Raw genomic sequence first — 16,020 nt, 5'->3', positions numbered from 1 at the left:
ATGGACCAAACTGAAATAAGCCTTTGAGCTTTCTTAAATAGTAATATGAAATGAGGTTATTAATTATTATTTTCACATAGAAGAAACTGCATTAGTATAGTAATTTTGTTTACATCAATAAGTTAGTTTTCCATGAAAGAATGGCATTGGGTGGGTTCTCCATATGGAACTCCGATTGTTGAAAGGGTGTCATCAGGCTTTAAGCCCATCTTGTCTCGGACTTCTAACCGCCAACATAAACTAAACGTGGCGTGGTTGCAAGCTACCACGTGTAGGAAGGACGTGTAAAAAACTGTCCTTTTCCTTGCACATGCCGTTCTCAAAGAGAGTTGGCTTAAGAAATTGCCATGGAGGAGATAAAGTACTCCACCACCACTAAACACTTCGACGACCACCGCTACCGCCGCCGCCAATAGAGAGCAAAAAACGTCTTTTATGTCTCGAACCAAGAAGGATTGCTTAGCTTTTGCACTTTCTTTGCAAGAGGGTTTTCGATATGTCAAAGCCATCTTAGTTGGTCAGGTATAAACTAAAAGCCATCTTGCACTACCCTTTCTTGCAACCTTGGCGAATTTAAGCCTTAGATTAACTTGTTTTTGGCGACAGGCAAAAGGCTGAAAGCAAGAAACGAGAAGGAAGTGATGGCAGCTGAATTACAAGCTCAGAAATGGCAGGTTGAAGCAGCTGATGAGGCTGAGAATGCCAAGGAAAGAATCTATAAATCCATGCAGTCAAAATACATTAGTCTACATTAATTAACACGTTGCCTTCTTTTCATACAACTACAACTTTTTGCCTTTTTTTATGTCAACCTGTTACCTGTTATGTAACAACGGCTAGAGTAAATATAGTAAAACATGTATATGGAGGACCCCTTCATTTATTAGAACACAGCTTGATACATTGATGTGGTATTAGACATTATTTTCATATTAATTAAAAGTTCAAAGTTTGTTGGTGGAATTGTTAGAAGGTGGGGCTTCTAAACGAATATAATCATACATAAGGCCCTGTAAAGCGCTGCTACACATTGGCTGTGTCAAGAAAATGGTATTTTCTCCTTCAATAAGCAGAGCACCGTTCACATCTATGCTGTAGAGCCGGTATAGTCCGTGAATTCCATGCCTTGCAATGGTGTTGTCATGCCCAATTACTCCAGTTGTAAACACAGGAGGATTTGCCTCTGGGTTATTGATCCTGACTTGTAATTCTGCAACATGTGCTGTTGCTAGAGCTAATCGAAGTTTATAGGTTCCAGTTTGATCTACGTTATCAAGGTTGAACTTGATTTGCCATGTGGTTCCTTTATACTTATCATCATCTTTCTTCCTGAAATGACACAATTTCATCTTCTTAAGCATCAATTGCTATCAATCAGAACTCAATGTTTTGAAGATATGAAGAAACATAGAAAACTAATTATAAGTAGGAGAAAACCTGGTAACTTGAGCAAAGAACCAGTCAGTTCTGTAGTCACTAACACCAACGGTGTAAACTAAATCTCCATTAGGGTATAGATCTGCGTATCTTTCCCACAATCCGTATTGCCTAAACCTAATAAAAGAAAATGATCGAGTTTTCACATGAGTCCTCTACCTTCTTCGTCTTGAAGTTACACAATAATCTTATCCTTTCTCTTGATTAAATTTGCAGCACAGAGAACTAACCGGTCAGGGTGGTTCACATATAGTTTGTTGCTATAATTGGGATCAGGATCTGGAACATAGAATTCTGCAGCAGTTCGATCGGGGATGCCGATTTCCCACAGTGTACGCCCATCTCTTGGAGGTTCATAGACAAGGTCACCCATGTCAAGATCACAACCTGCTTGGTGGAATGAGATTTGTTTAATTGGATCAGGAAACGTTAGTATTGGATGTTAAAAAGAAGAGATAAAAGAATTTGATACCTGGAGTTATGGTAACGTTGGCACCTTTTTTGTAATCCCCTATGAAACCTGGGACCCAAGCATAGAGATTATAGTCACCAGTGCATACATCGCTAAGCAAGAAATAGCCATCTGCGTCTGTCCTGGTCCAGAATTGATAACCCTGATATATGTAGTTTGGATTGGGTTTTCAATTTTATTGATTCAGATTTAGAATAGTGCTCTGGAGAACAAGGAAATAAAAGGCAAAAAGTTACCTTACTTTCTGTTTGCCATGAACCGGCATCCCCTGGGGGTGCCAATCCCACATAAGCACCGTTTGCTGATATATAGTCATGGCTGACATGCCTAAACAGGTTAAACTATGCAAGTTGATCAAAACGTACCTTGACTGACTGAAGAATCAATAAAAATGAGGAACCAAGCAGGGAAATGAGGCCGAAGAACAGGAGAGTATTACCTGTCACTGACTTGTAATCGACCACTAACACCACCTCGCTGCTCTGACTTCGGAAAATCCTCTGAAGCTGGGAAGTTGTACGGCCAAGACTGGACTTCAGTCAACATCTGAAGTCAAATTTGTATTGCTTTAGTTATTCTCCCGTTTATTATGCAGTAAAGGAAATGTGGCTTGTGGTTTCTAACCTGTTCTTTAGCATCTTCCCATAGCCAAAGTGGATCATCGTTATCAATCAAAGTATTGAGGTAAATGAAAACGGGGCCAAAGACTTTCTTCCATGGTTCTCCACGTTGAAACTTCAGCACCATATCCTCTCCCACGTAATGAGCACTAAGAAACATCTAAATGTAGCATTTTGGTTAAACACCATGCAGTTTACTTCTAATTGCTTTTTGGGTCTTGGACTACTTACAGCTAAATTTGTAGGACCAACATGAGAAGTAAGGTTTTGTTTCATTGGTCCGCCAGATCGGAACTCATTGCTTGGTGTGATTTGCCACCACCCCACTGGTGGATTGGAGCATATCCATCCATGGACATAAAGATCTTTGTTCTCGCAGGAGTACTGATACTTGTCATCTACCTACACATCAGGGAACTCCAAAGGCCTTTGTATTTTAAACAATATAATTTAAGTTCAACGGGACCTTTTTTGTTCATGAAACAAATAGGAAGCCCATGAGGAAAAAACTAAAAGGATGTACCTCTCCTTTGAACTCCGGCTCCACGGGATGAACAAGTAGGGCAGCTTCAGGGTAAGCAAGGGGTCTACTTCTTCTTGGCGACCGGTCCTCTGGTAAGGGCATGCGCCTTTGCCTATTATCCGCCACTGCCATGTAGCGAAACCTGCAAAGTGACATGACAATTTCTATGAAAATTCAAGTCCATCAAACAGAATTACTAAGCTTGTACTTGAAGAACCCCCGACCAAGACTAACTTTCATATAATTTCTCCAGGAAAATAAAAATGTCTTCAGGCAGGTTAAGTCTTAAGAGTCTATGAACAAGGAAAATTCAATTAAACAAAGAGGAAATTCTGCATACTTGTCCTTTTTAAGCTTGAACACGATCCTGGTTTGTGGCAGGTTGAAACCAGGCCACTCTTTCAAGTGCTCATAGATGGCGTAAGAGTAGAAGCCCGAGGATCCGCGAAGCATTATGAACCTGATCAAAGTTTAATCGGCAGTAAAACTTGTGTCTCAGTTGAGCTAAATATGTGTTAAAGATAGAAATGAGTCGCTGCATGTGCATACCTTTTGTCTATATTTAGAGGAACGTGCTTGCCCTCTAAAGAAGAACTCCATGCTCTTGTGAATGAGATTTCCACTTGTTCCTCATTTTCCACGATCACTCTGAATTTCGACCCTTTAATTCTGCATATTAATTGGTTTCTTAGATACTAGTACAACTACAAAAATTGATTCTAGTAGTATATCATATGAAGAAAGCAAAAAGCGGGCATTTTTCTTTCAATACACATAAGAGGTCCCTGTTGTTCCTGCTGTTCCTTCGTCACTCCACACAAGGTCCCAGTACCTGCATATATTAATTACTTCCAATTTAAAAAAAAAAATTCAGGGAAGAAAAAGATGATAAAACAAAATAGAGGCAATTTCTTCTAACCCAAGAAAGAAAGTCGACCATAGACGAACTACAGTATATAAAATGGATAAATTAAGAATGGAAGTTGCAGTGACATTTACCCTCTATTGGATTCTTCGTTATGAACTTCAAGCAAATTGTCGATGCCTTGATAGCTGACTCCGGTGACAATTCCCTCTGGATTTGATATTGTGACTTGGAGTATGCCATTATCCATCACCACCTGTGCATGGCATGAACTCTTTTATTTCAAATTTCTCTAACTTGGTCAGTATTTAAACAAATAAAATCGTTGAGAAAGAAATTTTGGTTTACATGATCATCCTGAATGTACAATTGCACCCCTTGAATCGACATGGTAATATTGCTATGAGGCCCTCCAGTTTCCCTGGGACTTATATATTCAATGCATAATTAAATCATCTTGATTAGTGGTTTATATATATCTAATGAAAATCTTCTTGTTGCCTCAGCAAGCGTAATGTAGACTTCATGGCTTATAAGAATTGATTTTGTATTGCTTTACTTGGATTTGAAAGCAAGCATTTATCTCCTAATTTCTTGTTTGAGAATTCTTTACTCAGTCGCTAACCGGCTCTGGTGCACAGAATAAAGCCGTGGAAGAGCCGCTACGTGCATTATGCTGCAGTAAACCGAAACACCATGGTTTCTACATGCAGGCATAGATTGCACCATGACAGGTATTTTGTTGCTTAAAAAACATCTCAAAATTCAATAAAGGCTGTGAGAGATCGTGAGTCAATTAATTAAATTACAGCTCTCTATGCTGGATCAAAATGCCCCTTTACTTACGGACGCTGAGCTTGCAAAACAAGTTGAAAAAAACGTGCACTTCTCAAGGCAATCAGCTTTAGCTAAAGGATAACGATTCTTTGGCTCATAATTTGTACAAGAAATCAAACACAAGATATATTGATGATATGTTTCCCTTAGTCAACTCCATTACTTCAAGTAAAAGAGGGTTATTCTGTAGTTCTTAGTCCTTTTTGCCAGATATTGTTTTAAAGTCTTGACATGTATGACTTTGCATTGTCTCTCTTGTAGTTCACTTTTTTTTTTTTTTCAGTCATCTTTTGAACACCTAATATAGATTAGGTTCCCCCTTGGAATCAAATTTATCATCATTTATAGTAAAATTAGTACGCTCTCCCTTTTCTTTCTAGACCAGACATATGTCAAAGGCAGAAAATTTGGCTGTGTTACCCTAACGTTAATTCAATTGATTAGCCACGAGTTGATTTCTTGGAAACAACCAAGCTCTTCGGCTAAAGTTATGAAGTTTAGTTTCATGGATGGAATAAATATTTACTTTAATTATATTTGTCATTGACACAAGGGGGAGAAGAAGCACAATAAAATTATCTTATGACTCTCAGAAGTAAACCCAAATATATCATCCTAGAGTAGAGATCTCAAACCTTTTGGAGGATCCATTAACCCAACGAGAAATAATCTACATACATTGATAGCAAAATAGTTATGAAGGTAAATTGATAGCAATCAAGGATATCTTAAGCTGGATTTCTCTAGTATAACAGAACAATCACCTCATAAAAAACATAACCATGCGATTTTTGTGAATACAATTGACGAAGTCAACAATCTAAAGGTAGAATTCTGCTATTTTATATATATTCAAAGCTTTCTGCTGGAACTAGAAGGGGGGCATTCTAGTCTTATATAGTCATACATGATTCCCTGAAGTGGATCAGTGTTTATTGCTTGTGTCAGGAAAATGATATTTTCTCCTTCCACAAGCTGAACGCCCGGCACATCTATGTTGTAAAGCCGGTAGAGCCCATGAATTCCGTGCCTTGCAATTGTGTTGTCATGCCCAATTTGTCCCGTAGTGAACAGAGGAGGGTCTGCTTTTGGATCATTGATCCGAACCTGTCATATGACATTGAAAATACAGTTCAAATTCAAGTTCCATATAGAGTGAGATGAAATGTCCAAGGAACATAGCAAACCATAGTCCAGAATTCATTGTGCTGCATACCTGCAATTCAGCAAGATGTGCAGTTGCTAGGGCCAATCGCAATATATAAGTTCCAGTATGATCTACAATATTGAGCGTGAACTTGATTTGCCATGTAGTTCCTTGATATGTACCATCTTCTTTCTTCCTGTAATTGAGCCAAAATAAATTCTAGCTATGAATACTTGGCATGAAGTCCAAAATGTGGCCAGTATAATGATTTTCATATTTTTTTGTTGGAATGGTTTGGATAGTCATTTTTATGGTATTGAATAGGCTGTTTATATAGTCGAGCTGATTTATCAACGGAAACGAAGTTGAAGTGCTGAACCTGTTAACTTGAGCAAAGAACCAATCTTTTTTGTAGGCACTATCGCCAACGGTGAAAACCAAGTCTCCATCTGGATGTAGATCAGCGTATCTTTCCCACAACCCATACTGTCTATACCTGGCCATTACATCAATTTAGATTTCAATTATTCGAAATTCTGGTGAATTGAGTCCATTCAATCAAATATCGGATCGTTTTAAAATAATCGTGATGCAAGTTTAAAGATTATACCAGCATGATTAACTAACCTGTCAGGATGGTTCACATAAAGTCTGTTAATGTACATAGGGTCAGGGTCAGGAATGTAAAACTCTGCTGCAGAGCGATCAGGTATGCCTATTTCCCATAATGTGGGACCATCTCTTGGAGGCTCAAATATCAGATCACCCATGTCAGTGGTACAACCTGCATTGCATACCATGGTAGATTAAAAAAAATCATTTTCTATAGACGAGATAAAATATAATTGACAAAAAAATTCAGTATAATTTCTTATTGTTCATAATTAAGAAATCAAGACCTTCTGTAATGTTAATGACAGCATCATATCTGTAATCTCCGATGAAACCAGGGACCCATGCATAAATATTATATTCACCAGCCCTTATATTCTCGACTGCAAAGTTGCCATCTTCATCTGATCTGGTCCAGAATTGGTAACCCTGTTAAGAATTTGGTGACCCATATTAAGGCTAAACATTTGATATAATGCAATGCTCAGAAGCTTGTTCATAAGGAATGGGATCGTTGGTTTAGCAAACTTGATCCCAAGACCTTAAGGTAAATAAACAATTAAGTTCACGGTTAACCACTCATCTCATTACAGTCAGTTAAAAGCAGATCAACATTGACTTAATAGTCAATGTTATACTGAGTAGAGCACTTGATAACCTTGCACTCTCTTTGCCATGATCCGACCTCTCCTGGTGGTGCCAAGCCCACATAAGCACCGTTTGCTGGTATGCAGTCGTAGCTAACATACCTGAATAATGATAACTTTCATTGCTTTATGGATTTTTCAACCTACTTTTTTTGAGAACTTGAACAAAGAAGGAAGTAGTAATCATAAAGATAAAAAATTTAGCAATAGTTAGGAGGAGACTCCTGGTGGCATTAATACTAGCAAATAATATAAACTAATTACGCACTACAAACAAATGCGACCTGTCTTGAACTTTTAATCTGCCGCATACTTTGCCCCGCTGATCTGATTTTGGGAAATCCTCTGATGCTGGAAAACTGTAGGGCCAGTTCTGGACTTCCATCTGCATCTGGAGATCAATTTATATAAGCTCTTGTCCACCGACACAGAAACAAGGCAGGATTCTATGTTGTCATTATTCTACCTGGTCTTTAGCGTCCTCCCAAAGGGAATATACATTGTCCTTATCCCAGACAGAATTCAGATACAAAAAGACTGGGCCGAAAACCTTTTTCCATGGCTCTCCTGGGTTGAGCTTCAGCACCAAATCCTCTCCGGCATAATGAGCACTAAGAAACATCTGATTTCACCATTTTGAATTTTGTGCAAGTTAATACAATCACATAAATATCATTAAAGACCACAGAATCCAGTCTATGGTGCATCTATAATGTTCATTGACTTGAGACCGAATCCTATTGTCGCAAAGATTGGAGGATTTATGAGATATTGGAGAACTATGTTGCCACGTGTATTTCATTAACTACTACTTTCCAATCCTTGTAAAGGAGTTAATTGAGTCGCTTACTGCAAGAGCATAGGGCCCAACATGGGAGGTCAGGTTCTGTTTGACGGGTCCACCTGACCGGAATTCACTGCTGGGAGTAATTTGCCAGAAACCAATTGGGGGGTTCAAGGATATCCACCCATGGACTTTTAGATCTTTGTTCTCAGATGAGTATTGGTACTTGTCATCCACCTGCTTATCAGTCATGACCCAATATTTTATGTAAGCTAATGAATATCTGATATGTTAAATGATGTGAGGCTTTTAACTCCTATCGAGTTATTTTCTCGCAGCTGGTAAATTGTGGTAATCGGATCGGTCAAGTTCTAGACTACACAAAGGGGACTGAAATATATGAAAATACCTCTCCTCTGAACTCTGGCTCCACAGGATTGACAAGCAGGACAGCTTCTGGGGTCGCCAGAGGTTGGCCCCTGTCTGGTAACCGGTCATCGGGCAGGGGCATGAATCTTTGCCTGTTGTCTGCCACGGCCATGTAGTGAAATCTGCATGAATAATAAATATTCAATAATTTAGAGCATAAACCATAGGTTTTGCTAGCATGTTTAAATAATATCTGTGAAATATCTAAAATTTTGTCTAGCCAACAAGCTAAGCTTATACGTCTGCTTTTTGTTTTTTTAAATAAAGTAAATAATAAAAACAAATAATTAACCGAAAACAATTAGGAAAAATAAAAGACTGAAAACATAATCAAATCACTGAAGAAGATCGAGGCGATCTGTATACTTGTCTTTTCTGAGCTTGAAAACAATTCTGACTTGTGGAAGATTGAATGGAGGCCATTCCCCCAAATGTTCAAAGATGGCGTAGGAGTAGAATCCCGAAGAATTTCGAAGCATTATGAACCTAAAAATCCATCATTGCAACAAAATCGGGTTTGTTTACCTTCCTTAATTAACATTTAACCTTTTGTATGAATGGCCTTAAATTATATGGGTGCAAGCACAGACCTTTTGTCTAAATTTAAGGGAACAACGTTGCCCTCGAGAGAGAAATCCCATGTTCTTGTGAATGAGATTTCTACTTGATCCTCATTTTCTACAACAACCTTAAAACTTGTTCCTTTAAACCTGAATTGCAAGCCATTGCTATCACTTTAACTTCTGAAATGGAAGAGAATTGAAAATGCTATAGTTCATAAAAGAGAGATAGAGGACATACACATCAAATGTTCCTGTTGTTCCTATACTTCCTGTTTTACTCCAGACTAGGTCCCAGTACCTGCCATCGCATTTGAAATTGAGTTCTAATAAGAATAACTGTTGGAAGGACAAATGAAGGCATGGGAGACAGGGATTCTAGGCAGTAGCGTTGATGCTATGTGGTTTTACCCTCTTTCAACTTCCTCATCTTGAACTTCAAGCACATTGTCGATGCCATTATATTGTATCCCAGTGACAATTCCGTCAGGACTCGATATTGTCACTTGGAGTATTCCATTATCCATTAGCACCTGCAGCAATGGTTTCGTTTAAAAATCTAAACAGAACTTTGCTGTAATTTTTCAAGGATGTTAGCTAAGAACGTCCTGCTCAGTCTATAAAACAAGGTGGCAAAAATAATCCCACAAGTAGTAAGATATAAAAGGTGTTATGGTAGAACATTATTCAAATTTTATAGACTACGCACAAAATTATAAAATAACTACCAAAGAAATTAACTAAAATTACATAATGATCTCGAATAAGAAGTTGCACCCCTGGCCATGACATAGTTTGCCTTTCTAATCCCTGGAATTTCTTCAGCAGAGCTATGAAATTTCAAAAGATGACAGAAAAATCTAACTATATATAGGCTAACATTTTGTCAAACTTTATTCAGAAGCCCTCCTGGAACAGTAGCTGGTAAAGGCTTAAAAGGAATGTTTTTCACCAACTTTCTTTTAACTAGGTAAAGCATTCTTTTCGTTTCCATATTTTCTTATGATCTCTTTAGGTTGTGGCAATTGCATTGGGTGAGTTTCACGTTGGTTTACTGAACTAGGCATTCATGAAGCATACATGTCACATGTTTTGACATCCCCACATTTTGTGTGAGATTGCTTTACGCACAAATATGGATGAGGGTGCCTTGCTTCCACAATTAACCAATGGATTGGCTCGACAAGACTCCTAGCTGGATGAAATTTCAACTTTGGTTGTCTAACATGCCACGCTAAAGTAGAATTGAGTTAATCTTAAACAGTCAAAACATCTTTGGCCAACATGATGCTTGATAGACTTTGACAAGTGAAATGGGACAAAAACACATACTAATATTTAAATGATCATTAGTGCAAAAGTTTAAAAACTTTAAATTGGAAAGAAGAACTTGTGATATTATATACAAATGCTATCAAAGCTAACATAAGCCCGATATCCAGATGAACAAGCTCAATTAAATAGATTTACGAACAGCCTTCAGTTTTATCAAATCCACATCAACCAAGGCTAATTTTTCTTTTTGAAATTTAATTTCTATTCATAAAAGGGTGCATAGTTCACCTCTTTACAAAGATTTTGTCAAGCATGCCCCGTACAAATAAAGGGTATACCCCCACAAAATCCTTTTCGGCGACCAGTTGATCGAAAGCAACACCAGCAAAAAGACCCTATACACCTGCCGTATTTGAACAAAAGAAAAACACAGCTAGCATAACCCAATCACCTCCTCAAAGTCCTTAAGCTTAGGCAAAGTAGGAAACGTTCCCCTGTTAGCCAAAAAATCTATTCACCCAAAAAACATATACAGCCTAAAGAGAAAAGTTGAACAATGAAACAACTGTCATCAGGCTCTAGCGTCGTTATTTGGTGCCTCCCCCCAAACGTTGAGCAGATTTTCAACCCTTCTTATCCCTGTTTTCACCAAGTTATCAGCTTGTTGGTTGGCTTCCCTGAAGATATGCTGTACCTCCCATTGAACAACTTTTCTTTTTAACATCTCGATGTGGAGGATCCACTTTCTCATTCTCCATGGGGCTTTCTCGGGTGCATTAATCCACTGGACAGCATTCTTGGAGTCACTTTCGAGCACCAGTGTATGAGTGCTTCTCCACCTTGAAGCTGAAAAGAGTAAAAAAGCCTTCACTAAACCCTTCTTCCTATGGACTTAGAAAAGATCATTCTTGTAGTCCCTTTTTCATCCCTTAGAATCCCACCTAAACCAAGGCTAATTAAGTAGGGCAAGAAAAAAAGCCTGATTGAAAGTTGGTCTTGATTCAATGTTACTTAAGCTTGCTTTAGTTGCGGGTGTCTTCCATCAAAATCCAAGGGGTTTTTCTGTTACATATAAAATACAATACAGGTCTACATTGCAAGAATATGGTCTAATCAATTGAAGCAAATACACACACATTGACAATTTCCTTCACAAAATGTTGTTCTTCTCAATATATTTCCTGGACATCCCAATTAATTTTCCATAAAAGGAAAATTAAGGTCTCTTGTTTTCGTCAGAAGATGGAGGGCCTTCTAAACGAATATAGTCATACATAATTCCTTGGAAGGGGCTAGTGCTTTTTGATTGCGTTAGAAAAATGGTATTCTCTCCTTCATAGAGCAGATTTCCTGGAATATCCGCATTGTACAGCCAGTAGAGCCCATGAATTCCATGTCTCGCAATTGTGTTATCCTTGCCAATTTGACCACTTGAAAACAGAGGAGAAATTGCATCAGGATCATTGACCCGTACCTTCAGAAAAGGAAAAGAAAAAAAGTTTCAATTTAAGAGTGTAAATTAGCATGAATTGTAGTCTCCAGGAATCATGAAGTTCAATATTCTAAGTTAACTTCAACAACATCACAAAATGATGAACGATGAAAAATTCTATGCCTGAAGTTCAGAAGCATGTGCAGAAGCCAGTGCCAAGCGCAGTTTGTATGTTCCACTCTCATCTACACAGTCTAGTTTGAACTTGATTTGCCATGTAGTTCCTTGATATGTATTATCATCTTTCTTTCTGCAATTCAAAAGAAAGATTGCTTTTATTTTGGCAGTATTCTAAACCTCGTGTGTTTTTTGGAAAACCAAGAGCTAGGTGGGGAGGAATACAAGTGATCTGGAAAAAAATTATAAGTGTTGAAAAGAACATACCTGGTAACCTGCGCAAAAAACCAGTCTTTTGTATAGTCACTAACGCCAACTGTGTAGACCAAATCTCCGTCAGGATACAACTCTGCATATCTTTCCCATAATCCATACTGCCTAAACCTGCCAACAATAGATGATAAAAACAATGACTCCGAATTTAAACCTTAAATGAACAAGTCAATTGTATTGGAAAAGCACCGCTAATTTCAATGTGGTGTTCGATATTGGAGGAATGAATGCCCCAAAAAAAAGGATAAAGAACTCAAGGAGCTTCGTGGTTCTGCTGCTTTATTGCCAAGTACCTCTATAGAATCCTTAAAATCACAGGAAGGGAAGCTAACCTGTCTTGGTGATTAACATATAACTTGTTGATATATACTGGACTAGGATCAGGGACATAGAATTCTGCAGCAGTGCGATCTGGGATTCCTATTTCCCACAATGTAGGGCCATCTCTTGGAGGCTCATATACAAGATCACCCATATAAATATCATAGCCTGCATTTGGTTATCAAAATTCAAAATGGTAATGATCTTTCAATACACTTCATAACAAGAGCTTAGGAGGTTTCTGAAGACAAAAATATACAAAGAACTAAAATAAAAAGACCTGCAGTTGGGGTAATGATAACATCGTATCGATAATCTCCAATGAAGCCAGGGACCCATGCGTATAGATTATAGTCACCGGTCCGAATATTATTAATGCAGAAATAGCCATCTTCATCAGTTTTGGTCCAGAATTGATAACCCTGCAATGAAAAAATTCTAATTATCCCATAGTTCCCCTCAATTGAGAATGCAGGGTGATCATGTCGTGCTACGTGTGAAATTAAAATTACCTTGACTTCTCTTTGCCAAGATCCAACATCTCCTGGAGGTGCTAAGCCCACATAAGCACCATTGGCAGGTATGTTGTCATCGTGAACATATCTAGATCAAATTGAAGGAAAAAAACACAACGTGATGGCCTTCAATTTCTGACCAAATTATCAGGGGAGCAAACAAGAAAAATGTATGTTCATGCTAATGATTCAAAACTACAGCTTTGTTCAGGAAGGCTATATCAGGCAAATTACCTATCTTTCACTAATAATGTACCACTGACATTGCCCCTTTGATCAGACTGCGGAAAGTCTTCAGAAACAGGGAAAGTGTAAGGCCAGCCTTCTACTTCAATTGCCATCTAAAGAAGAACCTTTTGTCTTAGCCACTTAAAGTAGTAGATAGATAACTGTTTAACTTGGAAGATGAAATTAGAGTATCTTTAATGCTGAACCTGTTCTTTAGCATCCTCCCAAAGTGAAAGTGGGTCACCTCCATTCGACAAAGAATTAAGGTAAATAAAAATGGGGCCAAAAACTTTCTTCCAGGGCTCATTAGTTCCAAATTTCAATAACAAATCCTCTCCTGAATAATGAACGCTGTGCATAACCTGATCAATTGGTCGTAGGATTGTAATCAAAGTCAATACTAGTGCTTTTTTGCTGTAAAAGAAGAAGTTAGATTAAAGTATCGAACCATGACATAGTTTCCTAAGTTTCCTTTGAAAAGGTCCTTGTTTTTACCTACCACTCTATCTAGAAGAGGGAAAAAATTGAAAAAGAGAAGAAAGAGAAAGAAACGTTTACAGCAAGGGCGGTGGGGCCGACATGTGAGGTTAGGTTTTGCTTGAGGGGGCCAGCAGATCGAAACTCATCGCTGGGTGTAATTTGCCAGAACCCCACGGGGACGGGGGGTTCAGTGCAAATCCAACCATGGACCCTGTTGTCCTTGTTCTCACATGAGTATTGGTACTTGTCATCCACCTGCACAGGTTGTCAACGGTTGAAAAGAACCAAACCACACCCAAAAAGAGAAGGAATAAGGACACATTATTGAAAATAAAGTAACCTGACCAATTTTATTTTACTTAGAAATTTAGAAACCACCTCTCCTCTAAACTCTGGTTCCAGTGGGTCAACGAGTAGGACTGCCTCGGGATAGGCCAGGGTTTGGCTTCTGTATGGTAACCGGTCATCAGGCAGGGGCATGCATCTTTGCCTGTTGTCAGCCATAGCCATGTAATGAAACCTGTGTGTCGAAATTGCCAATGCTTGTGAGTTGTTTTACAATTTTTTTGTTTTTGTAGTTGACTTTTTCATTCAGTTTGCAATTCTGCTCTAATGATTTGTTTCTAGTGAAGCAAGAAGTCCTTTTCGGTAAAAGCAGGTAGAGGCTGAACCGGCATTTTCTCCCAAATGAGTTTTATATTTACTCTATAAAAGGAAGTTTGGCAATAAAATAAGATGGAGAAACTGTGCCTACTTGTCTTTCCTGAGCTTGAATGCGACCCTGAACCTGTCAAGGATGAAAGCAGGCCATTCCTCCAAGTGCTCGTAAATTGCATAGGTATAGAATCCTGAGGAATTACGAAGCATTACAAACCTGAAAAAGATATTGAAAAGTTTTTGCTTTTGTTATAATCTCCCCTATCATCATGTAACTGAAATCACGTTCAGAAACAGTATGCTCTGGATATAATTAACAGATTGAGTACCTCTTGTCAATGTTCAGAGGAACGACTCTGCCTTCTTGGGAAGAATCCCACATTCTAGTAAATGAGAGCTCCACCTGCTCCTCATTTTCCACTATTACCTTAAAACTAGTTGCCTCAATCCTGCTTAGCAATGATTTTGTGGCTCAACCAAACAATAAAAAAAATGAAATCTAAAATAAGAAAACTTAGCTTTGAAGGGACAACAGTGCCTTTCGTGGGAGAGACTTGGAAACATACCTGTCAAATTTGCCCTTTGTTCCTTTACTTCCTGCTAGATTCCAGACAAGGTCCCAATACCTTTAAGATTCCATAGGGAAATGAAATCAACATCTAGTTACTCAATCACAAATCATTAAGTTTCACAAAAAAAAAAAGTTAATCACAAAACCAATCCCACGCACAAATCCAAAAAACTTTCCCATAATGTTGAAAAGAAGTGAATAAAGAAATAAAATTGATAAAACTAAATGCTGATTTTGTATGTGTTTGAAAAATCTCCTTCTATATTGATGACAAAACTGAACCTGAGCTTGCAACCTCATTTTCTCAAGATTTCTGCAGATCATTACTGTTCATAACTACCCTTTTTGCAGTTCATGGCTGAAGAACATGTATTTCATGCAATAGTTTTTTACTACTTCATTTCCCTAAATAGAAGAATATGGGGGATATAGATGTCAGACGTTTTTGCTTTTGGTTTGCCTTCTCCCCTGCACCAAAAAGAGAAGAAAAATAAAAGAAAAAGAGCAGAGGAATTGCGTACCCTCTATCAGTTTCATCGTTTTCAACAGCAAGCAAGTTGTCAATACCATTATATTGCAAACCGGTGACAATCCCACCCGGGTTTGATATTGTCACCTGAAGTATGCCATTATCCATCACCACCTGCACATGGCATACTAAAATCTAAATAAACTGGAGGAAGGAACAGGAACTTGGTCTAAAATTCTGAAGCAGGCCAAAAAGAAACCAAAAATGAAACTGCAAAACAGTAAGAAACAAAAGTTCTTACATATTTATCTTGGACATCTAACTGCACTCCCGGAGATGACATGGTCAAGCCCTGCTACCTTGCCAATGGCAACCATCAGCGACGACCAGGAACCGGTAAGCTCAGTGGAAATATGTCAATAAGGTGAATTATGGCAAGGCAAGAAAAATGTTTGTCAAACCCGTGACTTATATGACTTAGAGGAATAGGGAGTTCAGTGCAGTAGGTTATATAATGGAGAATGTAGACACGTGACGAGTTATTTACATCATAATGACTAAAGCTTCCGTTTTAGGAGCTGAAATAATATGTTTTCTTAACCATTTCTTTTGTTGTCTCTTTACTTTGCCGTCACCGTTAGTTTGGGGCATGAATCCTTCATAAAAAAGTGTGCAAAAGGTGAAAGGAC

General features: G+C 38.2%; 4 protein-coding genes across 6 annotated transcripts; 1 reads left to right on the top strand and 3 right to left on the bottom strand.

Annotated features, from left to right (window-relative positions):
• The first annotated feature begins 347 nt into the window (after positions 1-347).
• Positions 348-755, top strand: LOC149527195 (uncharacterized). Its single transcript, XM_089783561.1, is given in 3 exon segments — positions 348-368; positions 370-517; positions 607-755. Coding segments are annotated over 3 exon segments (318 nt in total).
• A 189-nt stretch (positions 756-944) lies between these two features.
• Positions 945-4,184, bottom strand: LOC110416395 (uncharacterized). The gene is made up of 13 exons (XM_021428394.2): positions 4,052-4,184; positions 3,825-3,884; positions 3,602-3,721; positions 3,393-3,512; positions 3,053-3,194; positions 2,761-2,931; positions 2,534-2,689; positions 2,349-2,455; positions 2,146-2,236; positions 1,910-2,051; positions 1,668-1,824; positions 1,438-1,554; positions 945-1,329 (listed from the first exon to the last, which is right to left on the bottom strand). Exons 1-13 carry the CDS (start codon positions 4,165-4,167, stop codon positions 945-947), a joined length of 1,884 nt encoding a protein of 627 aa, XP_021284069.2. The 5' UTR covers positions 4,168-4,184.
• A 1,224-nt stretch (positions 4,185-5,408) lies between these two features.
• On the bottom strand, positions 5,409-9,757 carry LOC110416396 (uncharacterized). Its single transcript, XM_021428395.1, has 15 exons — positions 9,684-9,757; positions 9,345-9,466; positions 9,175-9,234; positions 8,964-9,083; positions 8,740-8,859; positions 8,354-8,495; positions 8,011-8,181; positions 7,627-7,782; positions 7,445-7,551; positions 7,172-7,262; positions 6,801-6,942; positions 6,529-6,685; positions 6,281-6,397; positions 5,971-6,097; positions 5,409-5,861 (listed from the first exon to the last, which is right to left on the bottom strand). The coding sequence occupies exons 1-15, from the start codon at positions 9,723-9,725 to the stop codon at positions 5,607-5,609; spliced, it is 1,929 nt and encodes a 642-aa protein (XP_021284070.1). The 5' UTR covers positions 9,726-9,757; the 3' UTR covers positions 5,409-5,606.
• Positions 9,758-10,504: 747 nt separating this feature from the next.
• On the bottom strand, positions 10,505-15,786 carry LOC110416393 (uncharacterized). 3 transcript variants are annotated; one of them, XM_021428391.1, is made up of 15 exons: positions 15,633-15,786; positions 15,384-15,505; positions 14,858-14,917; positions 14,621-14,740; positions 14,389-14,508; positions 14,013-14,154; positions 13,713-13,889; positions 13,361-13,516; positions 13,161-13,267; positions 12,924-13,014; positions 12,692-12,833; positions 12,423-12,579; positions 12,085-12,201; positions 11,824-11,950; positions 10,505-11,682 (listed from the first exon to the last, which is right to left on the bottom strand). In XM_021428391.1, the coding sequence occupies exons 1-15, from the start codon at positions 15,672-15,674 to the stop codon at positions 11,425-11,427; spliced, it is 1,938 nt and encodes a 645-aa protein (XP_021284066.1). In that variant the 5' UTR covers positions 15,675-15,786; the 3' UTR covers positions 10,505-11,424. The 3 variants fall into 3 exon arrangements, with proteins under 3 accessions (XP_021284066.1, XP_021284067.1, XP_021284068.1); XM_021428392.1 differs by having other exon boundaries at positions 15,384-15,519; positions 15,633-15,765; XM_021428393.1 differs by having other exon boundaries at positions 11,473-11,638.
• Positions 15,787-16,020: the final 234 nt, after the last annotated feature.

The sequence above is a fragment of the Theobroma umbraticum genome, unplaced genomic scaffold (assembly GCF_002168275.2).
Source record: "Theobroma umbraticum cultivar Fairchild unplaced genomic scaffold, ASM216827v3 scaffold_51.0, whole genome shotgun sequence".
NCBI lineage: Eukaryota > Viridiplantae > Streptophyta > Magnoliopsida > Malvales > Malvaceae > Theobroma > Theobroma umbraticum.
The sequence above is the reverse complement of the archived record's forward strand: the minus strand, read 5'-3'. Positions and strand labels throughout refer to the sequence as shown.